Source organism: Patella vulgata, chromosome 3 (assembly GCF_932274485.2).
Source record: "Patella vulgata chromosome 3, xgPatVulg1.2, whole genome shotgun sequence".
NCBI lineage: Eukaryota > Metazoa > Mollusca > Gastropoda > Patellidae > Patella > Patella vulgata.
In genome coordinates this window covers 42,974,611-42,989,968 of record NC_065881.2, presented here as the reverse complement: position 1 = coordinate 42,989,968, position 15,358 = coordinate 42,974,611, and the positions used below count along the sequence as shown (strand labels likewise).

The 15,358-nt window shown below is 34.2% G+C and overlaps 1 protein-coding gene across 1 annotated transcript in view; it reads right to left on the bottom strand.

Annotated features, from left to right (window-relative positions):
* LOC126814886 (atos homolog protein A) overlaps window positions 1–15,358 on the bottom strand; it is an 80,391-nt gene that overhangs the window by 14,789 nt on the left and 50,244 nt on the right. The window contains exons 3-4 of the mRNA XM_050540325.2: window positions 3,259–3,440; window positions 1,839–2,035 (exon numbers count right to left, since the gene is read on the bottom strand). Coding sequence (XP_050396282.1) covers window positions 1,839–2,035; window positions 3,259–3,440 — 379 coding nt within the window. The remainder of the gene's footprint in view (window positions 1–1,838; window positions 2,036–3,258; window positions 3,441–15,358) is intronic.

Below are 15,358 nucleotides of genomic sequence, written 5' to 3'. Positions count from 1 at the left end.
AAAAAGATAGGTTGCCAGGCAACGAAACATACGCCCACAGCAGCTAAATCGTCCGGGCAGTCAACAAGAATTGTCACATATTTTTTACTTTTTCGGTAATGAAACATTTATAATACATTAAAATCTGATTAAGAGTAACAACTCATTAAGTAATTATCAGAAAACCATTAGAATTGGTTTGGTTTTTATAAAGTTTTGCCCCATGCTAACGTTTAGTATAGGAAACTTTAAACATCATGGATTTAGCTGTTTAAGTCATAAAAATTCATTGCAAATCAATATACTTGTTTGTCTCAAGGGCCATAACTTTGGCAGTAATTATCGGAAATCGTTGAAAATCAATATGATTCTTCGTCTCATGACATCAAACACTCTGTATCAATTTAAAGTCAATCGGATATTAACTTTAGCCTCTAGAGCATTTACAAGATTTTTTGAAGTGATCAAGGGCCATAACTCTGGCAGTAATTATCGAAAATCTTCGTCTCATGACCTTTAACACTGTGTATAAATTTAAACTCAATCGGATATTAACTTTAGCCTCTAGAGCGTCCACAAGATTTTTCAAAGTGATCAAGGGCCATAACTCTGGCAGTAATTATTGGAAATCGCTGAAAATCAATAGGCTTCTTCGTCTAATGACCTTAAACAATGTGTATAAATCTAAAGTCAATCGGATATTAACTTTAGCCTCTAGAGCCTTTACAAGATTTTTTCAAAGTGATCAAAGGCCATAACTCTGGCAGTAATTATCGAAAATTGCTGAAAATGAATAAACTTCTTCGTCTCATGACCTTAAACACTGTGTATAAATTTAAAGTCAATCGGATATTAACTTTAGCCTCTAGAGCCTTTACAAGATTTTTTCAAAGTGATCAAGGGCCATAATATCAATCGGATATTAACTTTAGCCTCTAGAGCTTCCACAAGATTTTTCAAAGTGATCAAGGGCCATAACTCTGGCAGTAATTATCGGAAATCGCTGAAAATCAATAGGATTCTTCGTCTCATGACCTTAAACACTGTGTATAAATTTAAAGTCAATCGGATATTAACTTTGACCTCTAGAGCATCCATAAGATTTTTTGAATTGATCAAGGGCCATAACTCTGGAAGTAATTATCGGAAATTGCTGAAAATCAATAGGCTTCTTCGTCTCATGACCTTAAACACTGTGTATAAATTTAAAGTCAATCGGATATTAACTCTGACCTCTAGAGCGTCCACAAGATTTTTTGAAGCGATCAAGGGCCATAACTCTGGCAGTAATTATTGGAAATCGCTGAAAATCAATAGGCTTCTTCGTCTCATGACCTTAAACACTGTGTATAAATTTGAAGTCAATCAGATATTAACTTTAGCCTCTAGAGCGTCCACAAGCAATTGTGGACGCCGGACCGACGGCCGGACCGACGGGGGCGATGACAATATACGACCACATTTCAATGTGGGCGTATAAAAAGGGGATTTTTCGTACAATTAAGGGCCATAATTCAGGAAGTTACGATCTGATATGCGCAAATATCGACAGGAACCAAGATCTTTGGGTTATGAAGATGCATTTCAAGCTTCATCAAAATCAGATGAAAATTGTGACCTCTAGAGTGTCCACAAGCTAAAAACTTGATTTTCTGAACAATCAGGGGCCATAATCCATGAAGTTTCAATCTGATGCCAATATTGAAAGGGACCTGTAGAGTGTCCACAAACAAATTGTGGACAGACGTCCAGACAGACAGGGGCAACCACAATATACATCCACATGAAAATGTTGGGTATAAAAATGTGCATAATACATTCAAAACTATATTATTTTTATTTGATTATGGTAAACTCGCCTTTTCTTCATTATCTCTATATACCATCTTTCTAATAATATACTCTTCTCCTTCATTGAACCAGCCAATCCTTCTACTGTTGAGGCCTCCTTTTGGCCATGCTTACAACCAGGTAGTAAGAAAACGTCAATATAAGTTGGCACTGAATTACGCCAAGCACAGTGCATGCGTCTCTTGACCTCTGCAGCACGAGAACACTAAAATACAAGGAATGACAAGAATAGCAGCATGTTACTATGTACAAGATAATAGATATTGATGTTAAAGCTTCTACTGTTATTACTACTCAAAGGTAATTTAATTAATACGACACAGGACATGAGTAGGAAATATCAAATGATCTTTTATCTAGGAGACTAAAACATTGATTTTACAGCACTACCAATACCATAGAAAGTCGGTCCATTTTTCTCTTTAAAAAGAGGCAGTTTCAATGTTGGTATATAAGATAAATGCACAGGGTGAAAAACAATTGTGATTAATTGCAAATAGACTTTCACAATAATAAATAGTATTCTTCAAATTATTGATTATTCCTAAAGTTACCCTTTCTTTCTATTGACTCCATGAAGTTATTTTTTTCTGTCTAGATATGCTATGAAAGAATAACTCATTCTATTCATAAACATTAAGATAAAGATGGCATCTAACCTACTTTTTAGATTACTATTTAAAAGTTTTTAGCCCTTATTTTTATTAAAGTTTATTAATAAAATCACTGAAGGACATATAACACAACACCCTTGTGATATCACCCAATATTTACATTACAACAATTACTGGTAAATTTGAATACACAATGTATTTTTGTACAATAATTCGATATGAAAAATAATTTATCTAATGATTAATATAGTATTTTTGAAACAGGTTTCAAAGTGTTTCGGTTCTGTTATGCAAGATCTTTTCCGACGTTCCAAAGTAAATATACGGTGCTAAGACCACCTAAAGATAAATTTTAAATGTTCCTATTATTAATTAGAACAGGTTTCACTTTAGTTTTTTATATTTTACGCTGACATTTTATTCCTTTAAATCTTCGTAGTGCAAAAACGGAAAATTTGACCTTTTGACCCCCAGGGCCACAAAGAACAAAGGTGAATTTAGCAAGTTTACATTTTTATTGAAAGAGTGATCATTTTCAGCATATTTTCATGATACAAGAATGGCTGCGCATTCACTTTTAGTGCAAATGACCTCATTTGACCTTTGACCCCAAATATCTCGAAAACGCCCTTACGATGGACTGATTATCGCTCAGCAACGTATTCTACGCAAAATTTTACTACAGAAAAGTTGGGCCTGGTTTTGTGCCCATTTGATGGACACTCCCTCGAACTGAGTCTCCGGTCTAATATAAAATTTGAGAATCAAATATCTATGTTCACTGAAAATCATATTTGTTATATAAAATATTTACCTCCTCTTTCTCCTGAAGACATAAGTGACTACCCCCTCCTTGAACAGTTGGACAATGGGATCCTTCTCTTCTTCCTTTAACAGACAGATCTGGGGTACGGGCTTCTAATATCAACAAACCAACCTCCTCCAACACTTCCCGTGGATCCCTAACAACCACATCCATATCACAAAACTCAACATCTGGAGAAAAAAACCCATTAACATTTCTTAAATCTAAATTAATCAAGGAAACAGAAATTCACTTTTATTTTATAATACATGTCAAATTATTTCCTGAGTATAAAATTGGCTGAAGGAAAGGGGATTATTGTCATTTCTGGGGAATTGGGGACAGACATAGGATCCATTGCATTATCTTTTAGGCTTCATAGATGAAATGAGTGCCGTGTACATGCACAAGATGGGGTATGCCTACACTTTCCAGAACTTCTGATACCACTTAATTTATCTGTTCTGCCGTGTGACAGGTTTGTTTTTAACTTGACATTTTAGGTACTTGGTGCATTATGGTTTGTTATGTCGCTCTGCCATTAACCTTGACATTTTGCATTGTCTGTGTTGTCTTATACCTCTCTGGGGCTGGATTAATGGGCCCCAAAAGTAGTTATAAAAATTTTGTACCATAATTAAGTATGTTTGTGCCAAATAAATCTATTATCTCCCATACTGATGAACAAATGGTATTTGTGTGAGTGTAACAGGCAATGCCCCCTTTTAACTTTTGATGTAAAGGCCCTAGAGACATTTTCAGTCAGGGGTCCCAAGCAAGCACCAATACTGGCATATTTAATAATTTATCTTAGGGAAAAAACCCAAATAATAATTCACAATGTCGATATCCTTCTTTAAAAATCTAGTTAAAGTATTATCATTCCTCTATCAAGGTATCTTCATGATGACTAACTACATGTAAATGATTGTAGCAAAGTTTTAACAAATAATTTATCTTCCTGTCAAACTATTTTTGGAAACCTGAGCAATTGTGGACAGACAAACAGCAAACTGTTGAGCAACCACTAAGGACACTCACACTGTATGGCGGAAACATTTTTTAAAACAGTAATTGTTTAGTCAAGTGTAGACCCTATGTTCTTTTTTTTTTTTTTTTTTTTTTTAAAGAATAACCTTTCAGTTGGTTTAACATCTCCAACATTTCTATTATAGAATAGATGACCTTTTGTAGTGTGTCAGAGATTACTACAGCTTAAATTGGGTTAAAGAAGGATGGTTTTGTTAAGATAAATACTAAACAGGTTTTTTTTTCTATATTCAGTAGAGAGCAATATATCAGATATATTATAAGTAATCAGTTTGTGGGGACACAAGTTAGTGTTAGGTTTGCGGTTGTGGGTATAACAGTGTCAAGTTCCTGTCCAATTGGGGTTGGGTTTTGGGGTTGAGAATATCTGGGAGTGGGTATGGGGGGTGGGTTGAGGGATCCTGTCCTATCCAGAAGATACAAATCTCTAAAACAATTTCTAAAACAATTGATTGAAATTGGACCCTAAGAATATTTTGACAGTAATATGTTATCTGTTAACGATACTGTATTATTAAAGACCACTTAAGATCAAAAATCTAAATTTCATGTATGTATAGCCCATGGTTACTATATCAACTTTACGGCAAGTTCACAACAATCTGATTAAAATTAAGTCCGCTGTTAACGTTTAAGTATCCGACACGCCAAAACGCTTTTTCAATTACGACCTTAATCCGGTTGATTGGCTGATGACGTCACAGGCACTACACATAGGATATACATTATCTATACAATATCTCACCGTATGTACAATATAGCACTATCAATACACACGGCAACTGGGCAAGCGTCTATTGACGGTCCAATTACCACGTGACTGGCCTAGTCATAATCACCGAATTATCGTCTTTCATTGGTATAGATTAGACATTTGTCATTGGAATATTTTAGAGTGAATTTAAAATGCAGTATCATGCCGTAGATCAATTTAAGCTGCCTTTGTTTAAATAGGCCACGTGTCAAATGAAGATGACTCAAGAAATTAGCGCATTTACCGGTAATTTGGATAACATCGTAAGTACAGAAATACAAATGGTGCCAGCTCATTTGTCGATATATTCATTATTAGCTATATATAATAATAATAACCATTTCTATACATAAAGAACAACTACAGTGAATATGGAATTTTCCAATGACTATGCATAACATGTACAATAGATGATTATTAGATCGCACTCATTTCTCTGCCAATCAACGCTTGGTATCTTATTATCATGTACCGTTCCATGTACTACGGGTGTAGTAAATGAGGTTAAACTTTGCCGCGAAAATTGCACGGGATCATTCGTGGAGTTCCTGGTGCTGTTTGGTGAGTGATTAAACTGTCAATGCTGTTGTTGGTGTTGTTTGTTACAAATTTAACGTCCAATACATAATGCATGATATTATGGACAGGTTGATTTGATTAAGTTATTTACTTCAATAAAAATAGAAGTTAGGTAAAAACACTAAATAATAAAAAGTTCTTGTATATCTAAACGTCACTTTAAAACAGATTTAAAATAATTAAAAGCTCTTGTATATCTAAAAATCACTTTAAAACACGGTTTTAAAAATGGCTTGAAAATCATTGTCGTGGGAAGAGAGGGCGGGTCATCTTCTCACTTTGTCATAATGAAAGTTAAAATAGGAGATGCAATAGTAAAATACTTTTATTATAAAGAAGATAACCGATGTTAGACATTATAACCTAATCGTATCAAAAACGTTAATCCATCCATCAATTAAATGTTGTTTAAACGCCAATCAACAAACAATACGAGGCTACTTGATTACAAAAACACCGGTGAGCAATAATTATTGGGTATATAGTAATTTTAAACAACTTATTAGTATAACTTAATTTATTTTATACAATTAATGTGTGTGTGTATGATTCTACCATTAGTTCGTTCGTTAGGTATTACGCACACGTTCCACTTAGAGTGATGTCTTTGATCTGGCCGGCGTAAAAAAGATAATTACCTAATCAACATTCTTAATCCCAGTAACACTCACTGCTAACACCAACTTGAAATTAATTTATGACCCATGCCTGTATAACTTTTATAGTCGGATTGATTAATTAATGACAGAGATTAACGACACTACACTTTATGTGGAAAAGCAAAGTGCTCGCAGTAAAAACCACATAACTGGACCCGTAAATTTTTTACATATTAAAAGTGTTCGTCCAATAAGTTCCATATTGTAAAAAAATAATTAAGAGTTCAGGACTTCAAAGTTTAAAAGTTGTAGGCACTCTAAATTGGATCTTAAATTAAAATGAATTACAAAACAAATTATTCCGTAGTCAATTGTTTTATTTAATTTGGGGGATTAAGGAATCCTTCAGACGTTAAAGAATACACACGCCGGCTGTATATAGGTAATTAAGGAATAAACATTCCGAATATGCATTCGGTCACTGGCGTCTGAGGGGATTAAGAGTGTTTTCGATAATTGGCAAAGCTGTATTTACGGAAGGTCTATTTTTACGACTTTGAATGAAGATAACTGAATTAATTTCAACCAGATTGGCGTGAACTTGCCGTAAAGTGGATATAGTAACCATTGGCTACACGTATCTCAAATCTTCCGGGACCATCTTATGTGCACTTTAACAAATACTTGTATTAAGATCTGGATTTATTAAAAATCTGATTGATAGTTTACAGAATGTGTCATTTATAATGAAAGACATAACAAATACAATGATGTATGGCAACAGTACAATATACATAATACATACGTAAGCAATTACCTGTCAAGTACATTTGAAACACCGTGCGAATAAACAATACATCCGATACATAAATGCTGACAGATTTTAAAATACAAGTATTAATGTATTTGAGATGTACAGGAATAATACAACTGTGCAAGCATAATGAGAGACTGTCAGCTGTTAAAGTAGCAGGTGATAGGAATTCCTATTTCAACCACCTACTTTGATTCTTCTATTGCCAGTAGTACAATTATTATTACATGTAATCTTGACCTAGAAATATGCTCTCCAGCTACTAAGCCCATTCCACTGACTGTTTAGCTGCAGTATTTTCTATCATCAATGGCAGAAATCCAAATCTATCTACTAACTCCTTTCAATTGAGAAAATCTATAACATGATTCACTATATGCTTAAATGTCTTCAACATGCCAGATTAAGTGTCGAATCCATTCTTTCAGTCAACTGATAACAAGCCACTATTTGGATTTTTTGCCTTGATGACTGCTTCTCTATACACAGATTGACTGATGTGACCTACTTGTCCATGTCCTTTAGTCTAATCTTAGTAACATGACCTGATTATAATAGCTTGATAAATACTGGATGTATCTTAGCTGTAAGTCACATCTAGATCTAACAAAAACTTGATGAACATAGCAACCACCATTTTCTAACTGATCATTATAACCATTACTTGTATTACTTCTGCTACATCCATAACATACATATATACCGTCTGCCAAAACACTGTACCATAATGGATAATGATCAACTTCCAGTGAAATTACAAATCAAGTCTATTTATACGGCCGATCTCTGGTTTGGCTTTTCCTTTCAGGAAATCTTAATTACATGTACATGTATAAATGGCCACCAGATTCTGACCACCATTTTATCAACAAGAAAATTACAGATTTTAAATCCAACCAACTCCTTTGCAGCTGCACATTTAACTTTTTTTCACTGCATTTTAAAGTAGCTAAATGTTTAACTCAGTATCATCCACAGTCTTCGACATTGCAAACATGACTTATTAGTCAATTTAAATCAGCATTGATGTTGTTATCTTACCATGAAAAGATGGGCTTCAGATATCCAGTATCTAAGACAAAATGAAAATTTTAAAATGCTTTTGAGTGCCATTTGCAATGAAGTTTTGATGAACAAGGCTAACCATGTCCCACAGGAGAATACTATCGGTGTAGACTGGAATAACCAGATGCCAAAGACTGCCATTCAATTTGAACTCTTCGCATATTTCGCCGAACATAACTGATTAGAAATTACAGTAAAAACAGAAACAATTGAATGTAAATCAGTTTATATACATCTATTACTAACAATAACATTATTATAGTGTTGCAACCCATTTGTGTCCATTTCTAGTTGCCAAAGAATAGCGATTTAACTCCTTTAAACATGAGTGATGTGCAGATGCTATTTGAAAGAGAACATTTGATACTTCATCAAAATGCACATCAAACAAATTAGTCAGACTGCAAAATACAATTATGATTATAGCCTTTCAACACGTCTGCTTATTAAAGTAGTTTCTCAAGTTGAATTTCATGACAGGCTACAATATTAGAAATATAAGACATTTCATTGTAATGCATTATAATATAATATGTAATTTTAAAACTTACAAAATAACAAAACTGTTATAAACATCAGAGTGATAATTCACTTTTTTGCTTGTGATTTATTATAATGATATAAGCTTACCGAAAATCTAGATTTCTATTCCTATATTGTAGAAATTTAGTACAAAGCATCAAACATTTTCTATAATTAGTTTATTGGTGACTGTAATATGGGATTATTCTCAAAACAACTACGCTAAATGTTATTAATTCTTTACCTCAATAATTTCTCTGCACACAGAGTTATTATTAGTATGAATAAAGCAGAAAGCCTGATGAAAACCCACAATGCTAGACACCTGAAATTATGAGATCACATCGCCAATAGATCCAAGATCCGATTTAGATCCCTTGGCCATCGAACACCCCATCAAAACACGAGAATTAGCCTACACGTACACACAATTTCATGTGGCTACATTACATCCTACTTAAAACATCACCAAGCAGACCAACCTGTACATATTGATTATACACTGGCTTTGATTTAATAGGTATATATACTAGACAAAACCTAGTCAATTAAATAACTGTATGTTGGAATCAATGTTTATTCATACATTTTTATCATAATCTCTTATCAATAATGAATCTAATCAATACAGGTTTAATGAGAGAAATCAACCAGATAAACACAAGTCATTCCATCAATAATTTAAGAAGACGATACAATCTGGTGTGTAATGACTGCTTGTTGCGTAAATGGAGTTATATTAAGTACTTATAAGCAATTTGGCTATTTGTTATTGAGTATTCTTCAATCTAAAACCCTTATTCAATATACCAGTAAACAGACTTATGTAATTCAGGTAAATTTTGAGATCTTCATTTTCTTTTCCATGTAAACATTTATTTATAAACATCACTATACACTTGGAGCCGCGGTGGCTCAGTGGGTAGGACACTGGCTCGCTAACTAGGAGGTCTCGGGTTCGCTCCTGGTGTTGGCCAAGAAAGTTCCTCAGGATTTTCTTGTGTGGTTTCCCCTCTGTCAATGGTGCAGGACAGAGTGTTTGGCAAGATACAGCGTCTAATCATTTGGATGGGATGAAAACCCCAGATAGTGTGTACACATAGGTATTCACCTAAAAGAATGTTGGAATTCGAAATAAGAGTAGCCTGTGTCGCTGCTGACTATGGTATGCAAAAGCTTTCCCACAGCATACTGCATGGCGTATGCCCGTCTTCATTAGCCCAGTCAGTGCATAAAAGTAGGGCATTAACCCTTAACCGGTCAACGTCATTTTGACGTCAAGTGGTCAGGCTAAATAAAGGCTATCGTCAAATATTTTGTATGCCTATTTCAATCGACTACTGTCGAATAATTATAACTGATAGACTCTTGACACCAATAAAAGATAGGTTGCCAGGCAACGAAACATACGCCCACAGCAGCTAAATCGTCCAGGCAGTCAACAAGAGTTGTCGCATATTTTTACTTTTTTTGGTAATGAAACATTTATAATACACTAAAATCTGATTAAGAGCAACAACTCAGAAAACCATTAAAATTTGTTTGGTTTTTATAAAGTTCTTCCCCATGCTAACATTTTGTACACAAAACTTTTACTTCAGTATCATGGATTTAGCTGTTCCAAGTCATAAAAATTCATTGAAAATCAACATACTTGTTCGCCTCAAGATCTTAAACTCTGTGTATCAATCTGAAGTCAATCGGATATTAACTTTGGCCTCTAGAGCATCCACAAGATTTTTCAAAGTGATCAAGGGCCATAACTTTGGCAGTAATTATCAGAAATCTTTGGAAATCAATAGGATTCTTCGCCTCATGACCTCAAACACTGTGTATAAATTTAAAGTCAATGAGATTAACTTTAGCCTTTAGAGCATCCACAAGGTTTTTTGAAGTGATCAAGGGCCATAACTCTGGCAGTAATTATCGTAAATTGCTGAAAATCAATAGGCTTCTTCGTCTCATGACCTTAAACACTGTGTATAAATTTAAAGTCAATCGGATATTAACTTTGGTCTCTAGAGCGTCCACAAGATTTGTCAAAGTCATCAAGGGCCATAACTCTGGCAGTAATTATCGTAAATTGCTGAAAATCAATAGGCTTCTTCGTCTCATGACCTTAAACACTGTGTATAAATTTAAAGTCAATCGGATATTAACTTTGGTCTCTAGAGCGTCCACAAGATTTGTCAAAGTCATCAAGGGCCATAACTCTGGCAGTAATTATTGTAAATTGCTGAAAATCAATAGGCTTCTTCGTCTCATGACCTTAAACACTGTGTATAAATTTAAAGTCAATCGGATATTAACTTTGGTCTCTAGAGCGTCCACAAGATTTTTTGAAGTGATCAAGGGCCATAACTCTGGTAGTAATAATTGGAAATCGCTGAAAATCAATAGGCTTATTCATCTCAAGACCTTAAACACTGTGTATAAATTTAAAGTCAATCGGATATTAATTTTAGCCTCTAGAGCCGACGGACGGACATGGGGCGACGACAATATACGACCACATTTAAATGTGGGCGTATAAAAACTAGATAATATAAAGGGAATTTGCTGAAAATTTCAGTCAAATTGATCCACTCTGAACCAAGATTTTAGCGGTTGAATTTTCGGCCTCGCCTCGATCATCATAACTAAAGTCGATACGATAAAAAAACATAGTCTTGATTATCCATTTCATGATTAAATCATGAATGGAAGTCGGAACCTAATCCAATAAACATCGCAGGCTAGCGATGACATCAAGAGTTGATTATGGTCTGGATAAGTTAATTAATGTCTAATTAATAATTTAGATAAAATTTCAGGCCTAAAGAAAAGACCTGCAATAGGCAGATTTAGATCTTGCATAATGTATGTTTAAACTTTGGTAAGCCTACAATATGTCTCATTGATTTCAGATGTAAAAAATATAAATGTCTACTCCAACACAATCACTACCAAGTATATAAAGGATATGACTACACTACATGCCTTGAGTTAAATGGTAGCTTTGATTAACAAGCTGAACAGATATTTGTATCATCTTTCTGTTTATGTCAGTGTAAAAACATGTTTGTTAATCTATCCAGTACACCACCAGCCAAGAGAAGCAACAAGTTGTTCTAGTAAAAGTTTTAGTATGTAGATATTTTTAGTAAACTTACCTTAGCCTACACGCTATAAGCTTACACATACTTAAAGGTACACTGCAGCAGAAGGCCAATAATTATTTTTCTTAAATTTAAAGGATCTGAACCTTTTTGATTTGGGGTCCGAATATTGAATTTTGTGAATTTTATGTGTTATTTTGATTTTGTTTCAAAAGATCAAGCGGAAGTCGACTTGTTTCATTTTTAGCTTATTGTATAAAAAAAGAAGCACAACGTCGGTCATAGAGAGAAAAAAAAATGTGGTTTAACATCCACTCGACACAAACTAGGTAATTTCGGGACTAACACATGGCTCAATTTTATTTCAATAATTCGCTTGCGTGTAGGGGGTCTTTAGCAGTGGGGGGATCACGTGGCTAAGTGGGTAAGACGCTAGCTCGCTAGCCTGGAGGTCGGGTGTTCGATCCCTGCATTGGCCGAGAAAGTTCATCCAGATTTTCGGGCGTGGTTCTCCCTTGTCAGTGATGCAGGACGGAGGGGCTGACAAGGAAAGCTGTCTAGTCGTTCGGATGGGACGAAAAACCGAGGTCCCGTGTACACATTGGCGTGCACGTAAAAGATCCCTTGGCAGTTGGAATTCGATATAAGAGTAGGCTGTAGTGCCGCTGTCCGGGCAAAATTTCCCTCATAGCACACTGTATGGCGTATGCCCGTCTTCATTAGCCCAGTTAGGAGCAGAACAGTAGGACGTTAAACCCCATTTCATTTCATTTCATTTCATTTCTTTAGCAGTGGGAGGAAACCCACGATGTTGGACAGGCGACCCTACTCCTTGTCACGTCAGTTTACCTAAACATTTCAACGAAAAACAAATTGACACTAGAACTGCGATGCAGTAATGACGGGTTTCACCGGTGCCACGTTACCCTAAACATATTCCACTTTCGGTACCAATGAAACCATTAAACAGGTTTCCACCTAATCATTGCACACATCAAATAAAATGGGCGCCGAATCAACCAAATCCAACAATATCAATTCATTTTATACATTTGTTACATGTAAGTGTACAGTACTTCCGGTGATAATGAAAATGTTCAATTAGTTTTATGAAATCAGAAATGGCATAAGGCATCACATGGTGAAAATTTTATGTAAATCGAATAATAATTGCCACTTTTATAGACCAAAAACCTTAAAAAATGACTTGTAGAAAACCGTCTATTTCTCTGCAACCGTACAAGTTAGAAACCATTTTTTGGTATCTGTATGATCATATGGGTTCATTCTATTTGTTGATTGGAATCAAATATCATAATTTTAAAAACATAACAAATCAGACTCATTTGAATAAAATATCTGTTTTGAAGGCTAAAAATACAGTTTTTGCCAAAATGACGTTACTTCCGGTGAAAATGAAAATCTTAAATTACTTGTATGAAATCGTAAATGGCATTAGGTATCACATAGGGGAAATTTCATGAAAATCGAATAATAATTTACACTTTTATGGACAAAAAACCTTGAAAAGTGACCTGTTGAAAATTGCCTATTTCTCCGCAACTGAACAAGTTAGAAACCATTTTGTGATATCTATATGATCGTATGGGTTCATTCTATTAGTTGATTAGAATCAAATATCACAATTTTAAACAAACAACAAATATGACTCATTTCAATAAATTATTTGTTTCTAAGGCTATAAATACAGTTTTTGCTCAAATTTCGTCCATTCCGGTGACATGGAAAATGTTAAATTGAGTTGAACTAGTCACAATTAACATTACGCATCAAATGGTGTCACTTTTATGAAAATCCAATAATAATTGACTCTTTTACAGACACAATAGCGTAAAGAGTGACTCATGCAAAATTGACCATTTCTCGGCAACTGCGCATATTACAAACTAATTTTGAGATAGATTCTCTTCGTATGGATTAATGCTACAAGTTTATGAAAGTTGCGAAGAAATATTTTAAAATATGAAAAGCCTGAATGGGTTGTAAATAGCTCATTTTTTCACCTTTTTTCACCTTTAAATCAAAATGACCCGAAAACGAAATTAAAATTAAAAAAACTGAGCCCGATGTTTTCTGCGCCTTTACAGGGCACACACTTTCAGTCATACCAGATTTGAAAAGAATAATATTTGCTTTCAAAAAGTGGTACCGAACTGTCAAAATTGTAGTTTTTGCTAAATTTACGTTACTTCCGTTGCCGAAAGGTAACTTTACCGGTAACAAAAAAAATGACATTTTGGATCACGGAGCATATGAACTTTGTTTTATACAAATCAAGCAATAAATAATTAATCCAGGACTGAAAAACTGAATTAGCCAATGGCGGCCAAGGAAAATTACGATGACAAAAAATGGTGCCATTTTTGGTCAAATCAGATGACTCTTTAACCCTGGGTAAAATACCACATTAAAATATTCATAAATAAAAAAGTTTTTTGTAAAAATTTAAATTTTCAAAATTTGGCGCCTAATATCTCCGACGATTGGTGGAAAATCAAAAATCTAAAGAACCGTGGCTATGTGCCTTGTCTCTGGCTATGTCAAAATGTATCCAATGTTAAAATCCGACGATTATTGTTAATATTACGGCAATATTTCAAAAATCGACAAATTCGACGATTTCGGACATTTCGCATTGTCGCAGAACGTTCGAAATAGCTTTAATCTCTAAGTCACACCCACTTTTCTAGTAAAACCGAAGACATCGAATCAATCCGACAAGTAGTTTCTGAGATACAATCAAATTGGAAAAAAAAAAAAAATAATAATAATAAGAATAACTAGAACTGCGAAGCAGTAATGACGGGTTTCACTGGTGCCACGTTACCCTTGAACTTATGTCACTTCCGGTACCAATGAAACCGTTAAACAGGTTTCCACATAAGCATTGCACACATGAAATAAAATGGACGCAGAAACAACCAAATCCAGCAATCAATTCATTTGCTACATGTCAGTGATCCTGTCAAAATTACATTACTTCCGGTGATAATGAAAATGTTAAATTGGTTTATGAAATCAGAAATAGCATCATCACATGGTGAAAATTTTATGTAAATCCTATAATAATTGCCACCTTTATAGACCAAAAACCTTGAAAAATGACTTGTAGAAAATCGCCTATTTCTCTGCAACCGTACAAGTTAGAAACCATTTTGAGGTATCTGTATGATCGAATGAGTTCATTCTATTTGTTGATTGGAATCAAATATCATAATTTTAAAAACATTACAAATCTGATTCATTTGAATAAAATATCTGTTTTGAAGGCTAAAAATACAGTTTTTGCCAAAATGACGTTACTTCAGGTGATAATGAAAATCTTAAATTACTTGTATGAAATCGTAAATGGCATTATGTATCACACAGTGAAAATTTCATGAAAATCGAATAATAATTGACACTTTTATTGACAAAAAACCTTAAAAAGTGACCTGTTGAAAATTGCCTATTTCTCCGCAACTGAACAAGTTAGAAACCATTTTGTGATATCTATATGATCGTAAGGGTTCATTGTATTAGTTGATTTGAATCAAATATCACAATTTTAAACAAATAACAAATATGACTCATTTGAATAAATTACTGGTTTCGAAGGCTATAAATA